Below are 16,263 nucleotides of genomic sequence, written 5' to 3' on the forward strand. Positions count from 1 at the left end.
ATGAGCAGAGGATTAAGAGAGATTTTTCGCAAATAAGATAATGGCCAATAAGCAAGTGAAAAGATGTTCATTAGTCATTAGGGAAATGCACATCAAAAACCACAATGAAATACCACTTCATACCCACTGGGATGACTATAAAAAACGAATAGCAGATATTGGTGAGGACGTAGTAAAGCTCGAATCCCCACACACAGCTGGTAGGAAATGTAAAATGGGACCATCGCTGTGGAGAGGCGGGGCAGGCAGTTAAACAGAACTCCCACATAACCTAACAATTCCACTCCTAGGTATGTATCTACCGAAGAGAACTTGAAAGCACACGTCTACACAAACGTTCACGGATGTTCATAGCAGCAGTATTCAGAGCGGCCGGAAAGTCCACCCAAATATTCATCAACTGTTGGACTAATGCCCTGTGGGCAATGCATACAACGGAACGTCATACGGTAACAAAAAGGATGAAGTCCTAATGGATGCCACGCCACGGATGAACCCTGAAAACACGCTAAGGGAAAGAAGCCAGGCACAGAAGCCACCTATTTTACGATTCCGTTTATAGGAAATGTCCAGCGTACGCAAATCTCGACACACAGAAAGCAGACGAATGGTCGATCAGCGCCACACGTGGCAGATGGTGTGCAGGGACGGCTGCCGGCTGCGGGGTTTCTTTTCGAGGGATCTGAATGGCCAGAATTGCATAGTGGTAATGTTCGCAGAGCCCTGTGAATGTACTGAAATATACTGAAAATAAGCAGGTAAGTTGTATGGTCTGTGAATTAAAACTCCCTACAGCTGTTGTGTAAACAAAATCACGGTTACGTATAGTCTCTGTAATATGCTCAATAATCTTTGTAATAAGCTCGTCAGAATGAGAGCTTTGTGCTTGGCTTTTTAAAAAAAATATAAGGAAGCAGTTAAGTTGCTTTTAAACTTATTACCCAGAGTTGGCTTTTCCTTTTAAATGTTCTATGTTTATGTCTGTCCACGAACACCTTTCTGCGTGTGTGGCTGTGAAAGAAGCCGCCTGCGCTCTGTCTTCCTTTATGGACTTGAGCCCCTTCCTTGCATCCATAGCCCCACCATGTAAATGGCTGGCAGTCCACTTACATTTAGGTGGTTTCCCTTTGTTGCTGTCACAAATACCACTTCAGCTGTGATCTTTGTTCACAGATGTTTCTTCTCAGATTTTGTTAGAACACATTCATCTTAAGTTTATTTGGAGAGCGAGAGAAGGAGTGCACGCGAGCGGGGGAGGGGGAGACAGAATTCCAAGCAGATTCCACGTTACCCGCACAGAGCCCGACATGGGGCACGCGATCCCACGAACTGCGGAGATCGTGACCTGAGCCATCTGGCGCCCCTAGAAGACATTCTTAAGATGTGGAATCACCACGGTCAGAGAAATGGAAATTTTCTCAAGCTTGTCATAACCGTTGAGCCCCTCGGAAAAGGGCCTATTACGAGAGAGGGTCCGTTATAGCCCACAATAGCGGGAGATATTCTGGAAATCGGTCACCGCGACAGTGAAAACTGGCACATCACTCGAGCGGCCGAAGTGCTAAGCCACGACTGGAAAGAGGACGAGAGCCCGCGGCAGTGGGGGGGGGGGGAAGCACCACCTTCCTGTTGGGTGGCTTGCGCATAGCTCAGCGTCTCCAGGGGCCGTGTCCCGGACTTGCTGAGGGGCCACGCGCGGCCCGCAGACACGAGACGCACGCGTGCCGCCTCTGTGGGCCGCAACCCGGCCACCGCGTGCTCCGTCAGAGCCCGCCGGCCGCACGCACCTGAAGCTTGCGGAGCTGCTTGACCACCTCGTCCCTGGCTTTGTTCGCGGCCTCCATCTGAGCTTCCAGGTCCTTCAGGTCTATTTCCAGTTTCTTCTTGGACGCGACCGCCAGCGCCCGCTGCTTCCGCTCGTCCTCCAGCTCCGCCTCCAGCTCCCGCACCTAACGGAGGCACCGGGGTTATGTCTGGCCAGACCCAGGTGTCCCCGCACGGGGATCGGCAGCCTGTCATCGTAGGTGCTCTCTGCTCCGGAGCAGCCGTCGTCAATAAGAGCAAAGCCCAGGAGCTGCAGTTTGTTCAAAGAGGGCTTTAAGCCGAAAACCCTGTACGCACCCTGCCCCCCCGCCCCCCCCCCCCCCCCCCCCCCCCCCCGCCACGTGATGGCACACAGGAGGCAGAGCCCTTCCCCTCCAATCTCCAGCTCCCGGCTGAGGTGGCACGGAGCTTTCCACACAGTGGAAAGCCAGGAGACACTTTCTTGGGGTGGTTTCATCCGGGGACGCCCAGGCGGCCAGGTGCCGAGGTCTCTGGCCCCAATACCCGAGGGGAGCCAGCTCGGACGTGGGTCCCCGAGCCCAGGCCTGGCCTTCGGATGATGCACCCGGCCCCGTCGGTTCAGAATTCCTGACCCACAGAAACTGGGAGCAAAATACGTGCTCTTTGAAGTCACCGAGCGGGAGGTGACTAATTATCTGGCAAGAAGTGACTAGTGTGCTCAATGCCGGTGCAGTGAAAATAACAAAGTAAGACCAATGTATTCCAGATCCAAGACCCGATACCACGAACTCCAAGGGACTGTCAAAATATCCACAATTAGATTTTAAACTAAACTTTTAAAATTAGAAGTTTGACATATGTTCGGAAAACTATACAAAATTCTAAATGCCCAGCAACTTTTTAAAACCAAAAAACGTAAGCATCCGGTTTTCCTTTTCCCAACAAGGGATGTGAGGCAAACTTCCCCTTGCAAGGGGCGTCCGGGTTCTTTCCTTCGCCCGCACGTTTTGACAGTCACGGAATTTGCACCCAACCACACGTTCTTGGACATCCCACCACACGAGGCCTATTGAGTCATCGGTAAGTCTCCTGGTTTGTCAACAGCAGTGCTGTTGTCTGAGAAACAGGAAACCAAAAATAATTACATTAGATTTCAGAGAATAAGCTAATCAAACGAGGACATAGATGGATTTAGCTCCAGCTGACGTGGGCCGACACGAACCAGCAGCATATGGACCCACAACCGGACTTGGAGACCAGACAGGCTCGTCCCCGGGGGCCCTGCGTCCTTCCGCTTACCTGTTTAACCAGCAGCCGCTTCTTCTCCTCGTTCTGCTCATCTCTGGTCTGCAGGTCCCTCTCAAACTGGGCCTTCATGGCCTGCATGTTGACCTCTAGGCGCAGCTTGGCGTCCTCCGTGGCCTGAAGTTCATCTTCCAGCTCCTCCAGCTGGGTCCTCATCTCCTCCACCTGCTGCTCTAGCGCCCGTTTGGACTTCTCAAGTTCGTGCACCTAAACCACAGGAAGCAGCGGCACAGGCCTGAGCCTTGGCAGAGGCACGGACGAGGACAGTGGTCTGTGTCCTCATCGGTTACAGGCCCCCGCAGGGCACGAAGGCCGCTCCGGTCCCTCCTGGGCCAGCTTCCCGGCCCCGCTCCTGCTACGGCCCTGCCGTCCCCCGTTTTGGAGCACGCTATTCAGACGGCAGCACGGAGCTCCTGATGGATCACTCGTGCTCTATCATCAGTAAGGTCTTCTCCGGTGACCTTGAAGTGGAGACGTCTTTAAAAGCCCAAGAACGATGAACAGAGCACGGTGTCCGAGGAGCCCATCTGTGGACCGGCCATCTGCCTGCTGTCTGCGTGTGAAAGGTGCTGTGGGAGATCCCGTCTTGCCGTGAAAACCTCACCTGTGCTGCAGATGCATGTGGGAACTTGTAGCTACTTAGGTGCGTCAGGCCTGTGGAGCGGGGGACGCGTGAGAAGCGGCCTGACCTTCGCCACCCCACACCCCCACCTAGTTCTCGGCGCCGAGCGCGTCTGCCCCGCGTCCCCTCTGATCCGTCCCCGAGACACCTCTCAGGCGGCCACGCCACCTCTCCCAGGGGCAGCAGGAGACGTGGCAGGGGAGGCCCCGCAGCCCCTGCTGCTGCTTAGGGCACAAAAGTGAGGTCTGTAGAATGAACATGTCCATTATTCTAGTGAAAACTAAAAGGAACGAGAAAACTGGGTGCCTGGCTGGCTTAGTCGGTGGAGCGTGAACCTCTTGATTGTGGAGTTGTGAGTTTGAGCCCCACATTGGGCATAGAAGGTTACTTAATAAAGAAAAGAAAAAAAACAAAGTCATTGTGGAGTTGTCTGCGTACGACTATGCGATCATGGCCACTTCTAGTCTAGGCAGCCTCTTGTCCATGGGGCTGACCCTCCAGGCACCTCCTGTTAGGAGACCCAACAGGAAGGGAGAGTCTTCCCTCCTTTATGATGTGGCCAGAGAGCCCCTATGTCACAGCTTCCCGAGACAGGGCAAGTGCAACATTGTCTGGCAGACGATACAGATCAGGAGGTTAAGTGGCTCCTCCTGGGGAGAACGGACTGCTTCCGGCCCCAGCCCGGCCTCACAATCCTCCACACCTCATACACCTGAGGGGTGTGGGACAAATTAACATCACCCCGGCTCTTGTAGAGCGTGTATGCAGTAAAGGACAGCATCACAGAAACTTCCAGACTGTCAACGAGTCCCCAAAGCACTTGAAGCCTTCAGGGAAAACCAAGAGTCTCAGCTGGGAAGGCCCGGGCCAGGAAGGACAGGGGCCGCTGTCCTTGGCCCGGAGGGGACCTCGTGGTACCTGTGCTTGGGAACTCCCTGTGACTCGGGAACAGTGACATTCCTGCCAGGACGTGGGGGGGGGGGGGGGGGGGGCGCGTGAAGGTGACAGGAATAAACCAAGCGTCACCATCGGTCAGGGCCACTAGGAGAACTCATGGCTCAGGCACCGAGAACCGAGCACAGACCGCAGGGTCCGACAGCTTGTCCCGGGAGACCTCAGTCCCCATCCGTGCACAGGCCAGGACGCCGCCATGCTCCTGCGCTGTCGGGAGACACCTTCCCAGATCCTCCCCCGCAGGGGGCCGGGTCCCTGGGATACTCACGTTCTTCCCCACGTCGTCCTTGGAGCTCATCAGGTCTTCCATGTCCGCTCGAAGCTGCTTGTTCTGCCTCTCGTACTCCTCCTTGGCCTCCAGGGCCTCCTCGAGGGCCCGCGCCAGGGACAGGGCTTTGGTTTCCTTCTCCCTGGCCTCTGCCTCCGCGCGGTCTCGCTCCTCTGCATAGCGAGCAGAGATGTTCTTCTCTTCTGCTAAGAGCTGCACGGAACGGTGTCGGGACACGTTAGAGACAACGCGAAAGCGACAAACACGCTTCTCATTCGCTGTGTGTCTGACTTCCTGCTGAGCCCCCTACTGTGGTTCATGGGTGCTATTTCTTTCTGCTTTTCTCCCTTTCCAATTTTCTACAAATACGTATAAACACGAAGATTATTTTAGACCACGACAACAAGAGCGTCTGCCAGGAGACGGCAGCGTGTGGCACGGGCCCTGGGACGCAGGGACGCAGGGCCCACCTGGTCGAACTTCTTCTGCTTCTTCTCCAGGTTGGAGGCGATCTGGCGCTGTTGGTCCAGGTCCACCGTCAGGTCGTCGAGCTCCTGCTGCAGGCGGTTTTTGGTCTTCTCCAGCTTGTCGTAGGCCGAAGCCTTCTCCTCCAGGCGCTGGCCCAGCGCCTCCGCGTCCTTCAGGAGCTTCTTTCTGGCTTCTTCCAAACTTTCAATTGTTCCTAAGTCATCGTCTACTTTCTTCTTGGTATCCGTCAGCTGGTTGTACGGGAAGAGAGACCCACGTTAAACAACCCCAGTGACTTTTACAGGTGAGGAACAGAGAAAGCTCGTTTTCCATATTTGGAGAAAAGACGTATAAATCAATACGTGACTGCGAGCAAACGAGGCTCAGACTGTAACGACGTCTTAGCTAATCATCGTCATGAGGACGGCTGGTCTGAGTCCTTACACGGCGGACCCAGTCCGAGGTCACTGTTGAGGCTCCCCACACCCTCACCGGAGTACCGGCGCTTGGCTGGGTCAGAGCACACGCTCACGGGGCTTAGTTTCGTACAACCTAGTTAACTGTGCCAAGTGGAGAGGACGTCAGTCGCTAAGCGCACACATCCAGGGCTCCGCGGCCTCCGCGGGCACACGCGCACCTGAGACTGCAGGGCCAGCACTTGTTTCTCCAGGTTCTTCCTGGCCTCCTCTTCCTCCTCCTGCTGCTCCTGGAGGCCGTTCTTCTCCTCCTCCAGCTGCCGGATGCGACTGCTCAGGTTCAGCTTTTGCCGCGTCTCCTCCTGAAGAAGCTCCTGTTTATTTCACAAGAGGTCGATACCGGAGTTACATCGATCACTGAGCAGAAACACCTTTCTTAAAAACAAAGTCACGGCACAAAAAACACAGCGCCTCAGTGGGTCACAACTACCCCGTGATCTTAAGAAACAGAAATGATTTAAAAACACGCCTGATAATTTTACAGACGATCTTAACAGAAATATTGCTTTTTAAAAATCTTGTTTTAAATGTTTATTTGTTTTGAGAGAGACGGTGAGCGACCGGGGAGGGCAGAGGGAGAGAGCATCCCAGGCAGGCGCCTACGTGGGGCTCAAATTCATGAACTGCAAGATCACGACCTGAGCCCAAAGCAAGAGTCAGGCACTTAACTGAACCCCCCAGGCGCCCCCAAAATACCGCTTTCAACGTGTCCTTGAGGAACGGCAGTGTCGTTCACCGCAGGCACCCAGGCCAGGAGCTCAGTGGCCCGAGACGCCTCCGTCTCCAGCATCTCCGTACTTCTGGCAGACCTGTCTCCCCGCTCCTCTGTCCCTTAGTTGAGGCACTTGGCATTTCTCACTATGCTTACCTCCAGTATCGGGCAACCCGTCAGCTGTCTGTCCTTTACAAACTTCCTGCCAGACTGATTCCCGTGACCCGCCCCTAGTCTCCCATAGTCTCACTGACCAGGACATGTCCTGTCATAGTGGAAGCTCCAAGAGATGTTTACCCCTGTATCCCCAGCACCTAGCAAATCAACATTCTTATAAAGTTAGCAAATTTAATAAAAAGAAGATGTAAAACTCCAAGAAGAAAGTGCTGTGTTATTTTCATGTCAAAGTTGTCATCCTAACTTCTGTCTGGCGTGAAGACATCCCTAACATGTTTTGACAAGAAGGCCTCAACCTACCTTTTTACGAAATGGACTAGTAGGTCAGTGTAATATAATTTCAACCACAAAAAAACAATCTCATTTAAAACAGCCGGCAATACTTGTGTGCGCAGTAGGACCGCTGCTCAGTGAACCATGTTCCAGGCGGTGCCCGCTGGTGCCCACAAGCCTGCCAGACGCTGAGGGCTCTGCGTCCAGATAACTGAGCCTCAGAGACTTCCTGAGCGTCAAGGCCCGTTACGATGCAAGATGGTTCCAAATAAAAGTTGAGCACAAAATCAGAGATGGTAAGAAAGCAGTTGTGGGGCTGGCCTGTTTCACGGACTTGTAGGTTACAGAACCGGCGGAGCTATGACCCAGGGCCTTCACCCCCCAGAATACCTGTGTGTCCTGTAGTTGAGATTCCAGACTGGCTGCGTCCTTGGCAAATTTAATACCCTTCTTCTCGGCTTCTTCCAGAAGCGTGGAGACGTTATCCAATTCATTCTGCGAGGAGGAAGGAATACAAGATTCAGCGTGATGCGACAGGAAGCAGACAGAAAGGTCCGGCCTCACCACTCTTCAACGCACACAAATACAGCAGTGTTTCCGGGGGAGGAGGAGGGATCCTGAAACCCCCAAACCCAAGGAGCACTTCCATCACAGGCGCTGCCTCCCAACAGTGCCCACAGAGGCAGGCACCGTGCCAGCCGCCGCAGACCACGTCAGAGTCCCTGCTGGAAGGACAGGGAGGAACGTAACGGCAGAGCCCGTGCACGGAGCGCGGTTCTCCGCATTCCTGCTCACCGTCTTGTTTTTTATCATGAAGAAACAAAGATTGCACTAAATTCTCTCTGTGGCTCCTCCGCTATGTGAGGAGGCTCCCGGATCAGCAGGCACTGTTATTTAATCCTTTTTCACACTGAGATGCATTAACCCTGTGTTAGGGGTGCAAGTAAATTCCTAGTCTTCTAGAGTTACAGAGATTTAAAGGAGCGAAAGTTCTCGTACCCCATCGAAAGTTCTTTTTAAGCTTAAAAATCTGGTGGTACAGATTTATCAGGAATGTTTAGCTATAGTCTTAAGGCCAGATTTCATGAACGACGTGGTAAAAACATTGTTGCCTTTTCCTCCTTCCTGACGGCTCTAACCTGCTCCTCCCCCACCAAATCCCCACGGTAGGAGACCTTTTGTAATTCTTTGTGAGCGGAGCAGGTAGTGGGGAGAAGGGTGGGGACGACAGGTGGCCCTTCACTCCGGTTTGACCCTCGGTCGCGTTAGCGAAGGGAAGGTGCGCAGAGGGCGTCTCCGTACACGTAAGGCGAGCCAACGACATTCCTGTTTTTGCTCGTTTTAGCAACATCCTCTGGAGAGGGCACGTGCCAACAGTCTTGGTGACAGTGTGGTAGCGGAAGGCTCTGGACTCAACAGAGACAGACCTCCGGCCTTCAGCTCGGGCTCCGTCACCCGCAGGGGAGCGGCCAGAGGGCCGCCAGCTCCTCACTTTAGCTTCACGTTCCTCATCAGCCCGACGCGCCCAGGGGGTGACGTAAGGACGGAAGGAGAGAGCGGCCACAGGCGCCCACGAGGGTCACTTGCCTCGCCTCCTTGCCACCCGGATGGTAATGGTATGATGACGTTAGTAACACTGTTTAACGGCCTCTCTCTGGAGAACACCTCCCCGGACGGGCAAGAGTTAACAGGGGAGGCCCGAGACCGCTCCCCTTAGAAAGGCCTGTTGGCAAGGCCGCCCGGCCCTCGGCTGGATTTCGCGAGAGCGCCTGCCATTCCCTAAAACAGAATGGCTCCCCGTGCCGTTTACACAAAGCGGTTTGTGTAAACACCGTGCTGTATGCCGAACGCGTGCCTTCCTTCTGGGAGTCAGGCAGTGGGGCCGTCGGGACCAGCCCCCAAAGGGACCAGCCTTTCCAAGCGGGCCGTGGAAAGGACGGCCCACGTGCTGGCCCAGCTCCCTGCCCCCAAGGGGCCTGCTGGGAGCTCGCACCTGGTTTCCTCAGGGCCTCCCACCTTTGCCCTTTACTGATTGCTCTGTATCCTTTCACTGTAATAAACATGGCCGTGAGCAGGCCCGCGTGCGGAGTCCTGGGAGTCCGCCCGGTGGTCTTGGGCGTCTGGCATAGCTCGGCTCTGGAAGCCGTTTCTAGTGCAGCACCACGGGACGTGCGTCTTCTCTCGCCCACAGACATTCATCTATCGTCTCGTTTTTATTGGTGGCGTAGGAGTCCATACTTGGACATGAAAGTTATTCCAGTTACGCTCTTTCGTACGTATTTCTGCAATGAGCATTCTCAGCAGCAGAGTCTGTGTGTGATCCTTATCTCCCTGGGTTACGTTACTAGACGTCCCTTTATTGGACTGTAGGGTATCCTATACATACGTGTGTCTTTGTCTTTTGTATGTATACGTACTGTCTTCTCTTTTTCAGGATTTTAATTTTGTAAATATTTGAGAGAGAGCGTGGGGGTGGGGGAGAGGGAGAGAGAGACCGAGTGGGGGAGGGGCAGAGAGGGAGGGAGGGAGAGGCTCTGCACCATCAGCGTAGGGCTAAAGAGGGGCTCAAACTCACAAACCATGAGATCACGACCTGAGCCGAAACCAACAGCCAGATGCCTAACTGACTGAGCCAGCCAGGCACTCCTAAGATTTTACTTTGAAGTAATATCTACACCCAGTGTGGGGCTTGAACTCACAACCCTGACATCAAGAGTCGCACACTCTACCCACTGAGCCAGCCAGGCACCCCAGGGTATTCATATTTTTAAGGCCTGTGACAGCAAAACTGCTGACCTGTTCTTTAGAAAACGTCGTCTCAATTTATACTTGGACCAGCAGCGTATAAAAAATCCAGTTTTCGCAAGTTAGCACCGACACTAGGCACCCGTTTCTGTGCCCACTGCCCCACTTGTCTTACTGACTGGTCTAATGGAGCAGCTGAAGTTGTGTTTAAAGCCCAAAGCTATACCCACTGTTCAGTGTGGGATCTACTACAATTAAGGCCAACTCGTGCTGCCCGTCCTTGAGATACCTAGTAGGACTGAACCTAAACACACCACGCACCCCTGACGGCAGCGGTCCCCAAGGGGCTCGACGGTCGCGGACGAGCCGCCGCGGGTGCGTCCCGAGTTGGGTTTTCCGGGCTCACCTGTAACTTGTTTGCTTTCTCGGCCAGCTCCACCCGGAGTCTGTCTCCTTCCGAGACCTTGGCGTGGAGCTCCTGCACCTGCGCGTCCAGTTTCTTCCTCTTGTGCTCAGACTCGGCCTTGACCTGCTGCAGCACCTTGACCTCACACGCCAGCTCTTTGTTGTCAGTCTCCAGGCCCTGCTTGTTCTTCTCCAAATTTGCCTTGAACTAGGAGGGGAGGGAAGAGAAATTTGCCAGTATTTTTAGAACACTCCATACAAGGCACTGCTTTTTGTATCAGCAGGATGGTGCCCGATACCCGGGCTGCACTCGGCATCGGAGTGAGCGAATGAAAACCTCCGTTCTCCCCTGAGCACGGAGATCTCTGTGGAGGAAACGCCCTGTACTCCCTGCCCGGGGTAGGAGAGCCAGACGTGTGGGGGCTCAGTACACCACGGAATTCATCCTGGTCAGCGTGGGGGCGATTCGGGGTACGTCCCGTCATGTAATCATCCACTCGGGTTATCCTTTCTAGAAAACGTGTTCCGTCGAGAAAATTATTCTCAGTGAGGAGCTGAGACCCCTGTTGCTGGGGTAAGACTAACACAGGGGTGTCAGCGCAGGGGTGACCACAACAGGTCGCACGGCTGCAGGGATCGCCTCGTGGGGGACCTGGGCCTGGGGATGGGCTTTTGAGGTGGTGCAGCTGGGGGTCACGTGGGGGCTTCTGGGGCCTGAGTGCCCGGCTTCACTCTGCCATTCCACGTTCTGGCTGTGTGACCCTCGATTAGTTTCCTGACCCTGCCGGCCTCAGTCTCCTCATCCTCTGAACGGAAATGACAGTCGAGAGTCTACCGCACAAGGTTGTGGTGACGGTTAAAGGCAATGCACGCGGCGTACTGAGCATGGTGACAGACACGTGCAAATGTCCACGTCCAGTCAACGTTAATACCGAGAGCGCACGTGTGGACCCGCGGAGGACAGAAGGGGGCCCCGGAGCGGGAGCAGAAGGCACGAAGGAAGGGCGACGGGGCGTAATGGGGAAGGACGCCCGTCTGCCCCGGGGTCAGCGGGGGGACGAGCTACTGTGTTGTCAGGACGGAAGCCTGTGTGAGACTCGGGGCGGGGATGGCAGCGAAAGGAGGGCGACACCGCGTGTGGTGGCTTCAGACTGCCAGAGGCGGGAGGAAGGAGGAGAGCGTGAGGGCCACGTGAAATGGCCGCGGGGCCTGGGGACTGGCTGGCCGCAGATGGGGACAGGCACAGGGCGCTCAAGGGTTTTGAGCGTGGCCTTCGGGGGGCGGGGGGGGGCGCTGGTGGAGGGCGGCCCTGGGAGGAACAGGATTGGAGACGGCCACCGGGCCCCCCCGGTTATTGAAAAAAACAACAAAAAGTCAAGGGCCCGTGACCCCTCGGGTATGCAGCGCCCTGCGAGCTGCTGGCCGTGTCAGCCCCCACGGCCGTGCCGAGGCCGGGCTCGGCACCGACTGGACGGATGTGCGCCCGATGGCCGATCTCCTGCAGGACACGGGCCCACGTGCCTGCCCCTCTCACCCTCTTGGCCTGTTCCAGCTGCTCCGAGAGCTCCTCCAGGGCTGTGGCGTGTCTCTGTCGCATGTCCTGGATTTGGGCTTCGTGGTTCCTCGTCTCTTCCTCCAGAGCCTTCTTCAACTCTGCCACCTCTTGTTCACGTTTGGTGCTAGACGGACACATCGTAGAGAAAGCGGCTCAGAATTAACCGACGGACCGACTTAGAACACGATCAAGCACACGGCGAAGCTGTGGTTTTGTTTCACGCAGGACATCAGTTTCCCCCCGAGGCGACGGACACGGTGTGATGCTTCCCAACTCCGCGACCCCGCACGACATTAACCCTCAACCTCGGCTTCTGCACCCCCAGCACGAGGGTCACGACCGAACCCTGGCCTCACGAGGCTGTGAGGGTCACACGGGGGAAGTACCGGGCATAGGCCCTGGCCTAGAACAGCCCTCACTATATCTGGGGTGTTGCCATCGTCACGTGAAAGATATCCCCTCGGTTCCTTTGATAACTATCTGGTCGGGTAGGTCCCGGAAAGCCGTGTGTCCGCTGTGACCCCGGGGATCCCTCCAGAGAGAGTTCAGCTCCCCTCAACTCCTCCGTCTGACGTACGGTCAGACACAGTGCTCGTCCCCACGGTCACCAGACGGTGGCGGGGGGGGGCAGGAGCTGGTTAAGGCCAGATGGCCAGCTGCCTGCCACAACCCCAGCGGACGTCTCACTGCATCCGGAAAAGGTGGGTCCCCAAGTGGCTTTCCAGAGCTAAGGGTGGGGCAGGCCGCATCACAGGACGGCCCGTCCCGACGGAGGCAGGACTCTACCCGTCCCTGTGACATAGCTGTACTCAGGATCCTGAGATAAATCGAGGTCTGCTCTAACCTGCGTTTAGGGAACGAAGATCATGTTAATATTAAATATGTTTACGTGGTTTTCCAGCGTTTTTGCCATTTGCTGTGACAGGTGTAGGGTGGTGACCTCGCTACCTGGAGGAAGCCTTCACAGGGCCGTCCGTCCCAGCGCCACCTTTACCAGAAGCGTAGAGCTTGACGAAGCCCGAAACCCTTGCTGAAGCACGGCAGATCCCAGCCCCGCGCAAGCTGCAGACATCAGGGGTCAAAGTGGCTGGGGCTTTACGACCGGCCTGAAGAACTCCGGCAAACTCGCGCCGAGGTTCGAGCGCGTCAGCAGTCAGGACGGGGACTCGGGTGCCGACTCGGGGCACGTTCTCCTCCCTTGACCGGTGCTCACAGGCAGCCGGACAGAAGGGATCAGAAGATTCAATGTGGTCTCACTGGGCTCGACCCGGGGGGTGGGGGCCTGTCCCTGAGTCTCCTCGAGGGGAAGGACTTGGTGGGGGGGGGGGGGGGGAGGGGGAGGTCGCCGGACGTAAGCGTCAGCCCGGCCAGGCCGGACACCGCATCCGGCCACTCTGGCCCCGTGAATGATCCGTGCTGTCGGCCGTCACACGGCAACGGCCTTTCTCCCGCTAGCGGGGCACAGCCCTCCGGGTACGAATTCCTACATGAAACCAGGAGTCTTGCACGGCCCCCCCTCCAGGCTGAGCCGCCCAACTGTTTTTCGTCTTTCACGGGAAGTCCTCCGGAGAGTTTGTGCCAAGTTTGGTTACTTTCACACCGACCCGGGGAAACACGCACGGGGAGGAGCCGGTGGGGAGGCAGGGGGGGGTCCTTGGCCGCAGCGGCTCAGGCCAGCACCAAGACCCCGGAGCTGCGGGCAACCGGAAGTCTTCACAAAACGGCACCCACGAGCACTACGTTTGAGCCTGTCCGTGGTTTTAATAAATGTGCGCGTGTATGGACTTATTTTCAAGAGGGGAGTGGGAGAAAAGGACCGGAGCCTTTTTTTCTATCGTGGTCAAAAAACCAGCTGAGAATTGAGAATTGACAATTCAGTAAGGTCTAGTTCAGTGGCTTCCAGATTAAAAAAGAACTTTTCTTTGACGTTGGTTTTTGAGAGAGAGACCGTGCAAGCGGGGAAGGGGCAGAGAGAGGGAGACACAGAATCAGAAGCAGGCTCCAGGCTCTGAGCTTTTGTGACAGCACAGAGCCTGACTTGGGGCTTGAACTCCGGACCGTGAAACCACGACTTTAGCCAAAGTTGGACGCTTAACTGGCGGAGCCACCCAGGCACCCCCATTGCCAGATTTTTAAAAGCAGACCTCCTACTGGGAAGGCCGGGACTTAACCCGGCTGACAGCAGGGCTGTTCTGAAGAGGGGGAGGAGGCCTGGGCCGGCCTGGCTCACGTGGGCTCCGGCTCTCTCCGGGGACGTGACCTGTCGTCCCTGCCGCGGTCTTACGTGTTCATGGGCAAAGCCCCACAGACACATCGCGAGGCTCCTCCGTCACTGACCACTCCCTCGCCGACACCATCTGACGGCCACCTCGCCCTCAGAGCGGCCTTCTCCGCAGACCCGGTGACGCCCCCCGCTCCAGATTCCCCCCACCCCCCGACCCCGCCGGGTGAACACACGCTGGTCCTTCCCTACCTCCCTGACCACACCTGTCTTCACAGGTGACTCCCCTCCCGCCCTTTGTGTTTCATTCCAGGCCTTAGCTCAGCTGCCACGTGAGAGCGAGGACACCCCGGAGCAGCGAGCAGAGGGCCGTGTGTGCGCACGTGGGTGCGTGTGTGCATGCCTCTGTTTGCACGCAGCCGGCCGCAGCTACCAGCCCCTCACGCCCGGGGAAGCTGGAGTCTTGAGGAGCGAACAGACGGCCGGGAAGAGGCCGGGGCAGCAGTCTGGGAGGTCACAACCCAGCGGCTGACGTGAGGACACGACCGAGTGCCGGCAGGAGCCCCAGTCGGCCCCTCCACTGGGCCGCCTCCCGCTCGCTGCTCCAGCTCTCCGCGACCCTCTGGGGGCGGCAGCCGAGGCTTCCACACGCCCCTGACTCTTCCCGCTGGGCTGTGGCCTTGCCTGTCACCCGGCACGTGCCTCTGCCCTGCCTTCTTTTCCGTTTGGTAAACGTGAACCTCCCTTCTCTGCTAACCACGCCCACAGCCCCGCCCATCCCGTCTGACCCACCTGCCCCTCCGGGCTTCCGGGTCTGGTACGAGCCTCCGCCCAACTCTCTGTGCACCTGCCCCGGGGCCTGCCTGGAGACGTCCGTCGCGGAGTGTGGCTTTTCCCGATCCCATCCCAGCCCGCACACCTCAGTCTGCCGGTCCTTCCCCACCAGCCGCCCCTCCCCCACCGGACACGGGTTTGTTTCTAACCACAGCTATCTCGTCCCCGTTCCTTGGCCATTATTTCCCGTCCCTGTTCCCTTGGTCATTACTTCCCGGAGGGAAAGAAATACTCAGAACAGCAACGAAAGGAAAAGCCCCGTGTCCCCAAGGAGGCCACCGCGCCCGAAGCATTTCTGCCAGACGCCAGGGGGTGCCCACCTACGCGCCACTCACCGAAGTTCCTGCTGAGCCGCGGTGGTGTCCAGGGTGTCCTCCAGCTCCGTTTTCAGGGCCTCCAGCTCCTCACTCAAGTCCCGCTTCTGCTTCTCCGCCTTGTTCCGCGAAGCCTTCTCCGATTCGAAGTCCTCCTGCAGCTCGGCGATCTGGGCTTGCAGCTCGCGCACCACCTTGAGCGCGTTGTTCTTGTGGAGCGTCTCGTCGTCGCCCCTGCGAAATCGCCCAGCACGAGAAGGGCTCAGCCGGCGGCCGCCGGCATCCCGGGGGGATCCCACCCCCGCCGTGCCCCTCTGCGAGCGGACCCCAGTCACACGTCCCTCTGCCCGTGGCCGGGGCTGGGCCTGCTGGGCAGGGGGAGGAGGCACGGGGGTCGACGACCTGAAGGCCCCAGAGCCAGAACCAGAATTGGCAGCGTCAGAACCGGAATGGAACCCCGCCCCCTTGCCAGAGAGCTGCGGGTTTTCCATTAAAAGGACAGACAAGCTCATTTTAATGATCAGAATATTAAAAAAATCGCTCCAGAGTAAAAGGTTAAGAGAACACTGCTCAGGGCGGCAGTCCAGTCCAGCCTACGGTGAAGCAGCAAACCCGAAGTTCTTGCAAGTCAGTAGGAGGCCTGCTGCCTTCACACCTGCTGTGCATGTTAGCTCAGTGCTGGCAGAGTTTCTGACTGGAGGAGCTGGGATACTTGGGGTGAGAGACAGGAATCCAGAATTCCAGCTCTCGCCTCTAAGAGGAAAAGCAGAACGTCTGGCCAAAATGAGACCAACGGTGATAGAGGGCAGAAAAAGAGGTCTGTTACGAGATTTACTCGCTTATGATAAATGGTAAAGTTTAAGTTCTATGACCGTGTAACCAAGTAATTCTTCTTTAGAAACATCAGATATAAATATATTTACTAGGCACGATTTCCGTTCTAAAATGATTTAAAACTCAATAGGAAATCATGCCATGAGCGAGGGGGATTCATTTTTTTCTTTATGTTTATTTACTGAGAGAGAGGGTGAGAGAGGAGGGAAGGAGACAGAGAACCCCAAGCAGGGTCCACGCTGTCAGCACAGAGCCCGATGTGGGGCTTGAACTCACGAACCGTGAGATCATGACCTGAGCCGCAATCGAGAGCGG

General features: G+C 56.4%; 2 protein-coding genes across 12 annotated transcripts in view; one reads left to right on the plus strand and one right to left on the minus strand.

Moving 5' to 3' along the window:
* The window catches only part of NDEL1 (nudE neurodevelopment protein 1 like 1), a 90,396-nt gene that overhangs the window by 64,468 nt on the left and 9,665 nt on the right, over nt 1-16,263 (plus strand). The window contains exon 9 of one of the 8 annotated variants that reach the window (XR_013552101.2): nt 14,280-15,931. The exons of 4 other annotated variants lie outside the window; for them this stretch is intronic. Coding sequence is in view for 3 of the 4 variants with exons in the window: in XM_078437777.2 (XP_078293903.1) it covers nt 12,671-12,779 (109 nt within the window). In the remaining variant the exon portion in view is untranslated. Of the gene's footprint in view, nt 1-290; nt 844-8,385; nt 8,741-12,670; nt 13,526-14,279; nt 15,932-16,263 lie in introns of those variants that run through there. 3 more of the 8 variants (XM_078437777.2, XM_078437780.2, XM_078437779.2) reach the window with 3 other exon arrangements.
* The window catches only part of MYH10 (myosin heavy chain 10), a 130,103-nt gene that overhangs the window by 10,645 nt on the left and 103,195 nt on the right, over nt 1-16,263 (minus strand). For all 4 annotated transcript variants that reach the window (XM_078437767.2, XM_078437773.2, XM_078437769.2 and 1 more), the window contains 9 exons: nt 15,136-15,348; nt 11,725-11,869; nt 10,192-10,398; nt 7,431-7,535; nt 6,040-6,192; nt 5,405-5,653; nt 4,935-5,147; nt 3,085-3,297; nt 1,788-1,949 (listed from right to left, as the gene is read on the minus strand). In XM_078437767.2, coding sequence (XP_078293893.1) covers nt 1,788-1,949; nt 3,085-3,297; nt 4,935-5,147; nt 5,405-5,653; nt 6,040-6,192; nt 7,431-7,535; nt 10,192-10,398; nt 11,725-11,869; nt 15,136-15,348 — 1,660 coding nt within the window. The remainder of the gene's footprint in view (nt 1-1,787; nt 1,950-3,084; nt 3,298-4,934; nt 5,148-5,404; nt 5,654-6,039; nt 6,193-7,430; nt 7,536-10,191; nt 10,399-11,724; nt 11,870-15,135; nt 15,349-16,263) is intronic.

This window comes from Panthera onca, chromosome E1 (assembly GCF_046562875.1).
Source record: "Panthera onca isolate mPanOnc1 chromosome E1, mPanOnc1 haplotype 2, whole genome shotgun sequence".
In the NCBI taxonomy this organism is placed as follows: Eukaryota; Metazoa; Chordata; class Mammalia; order Carnivora; family Felidae; genus Panthera; species Panthera onca.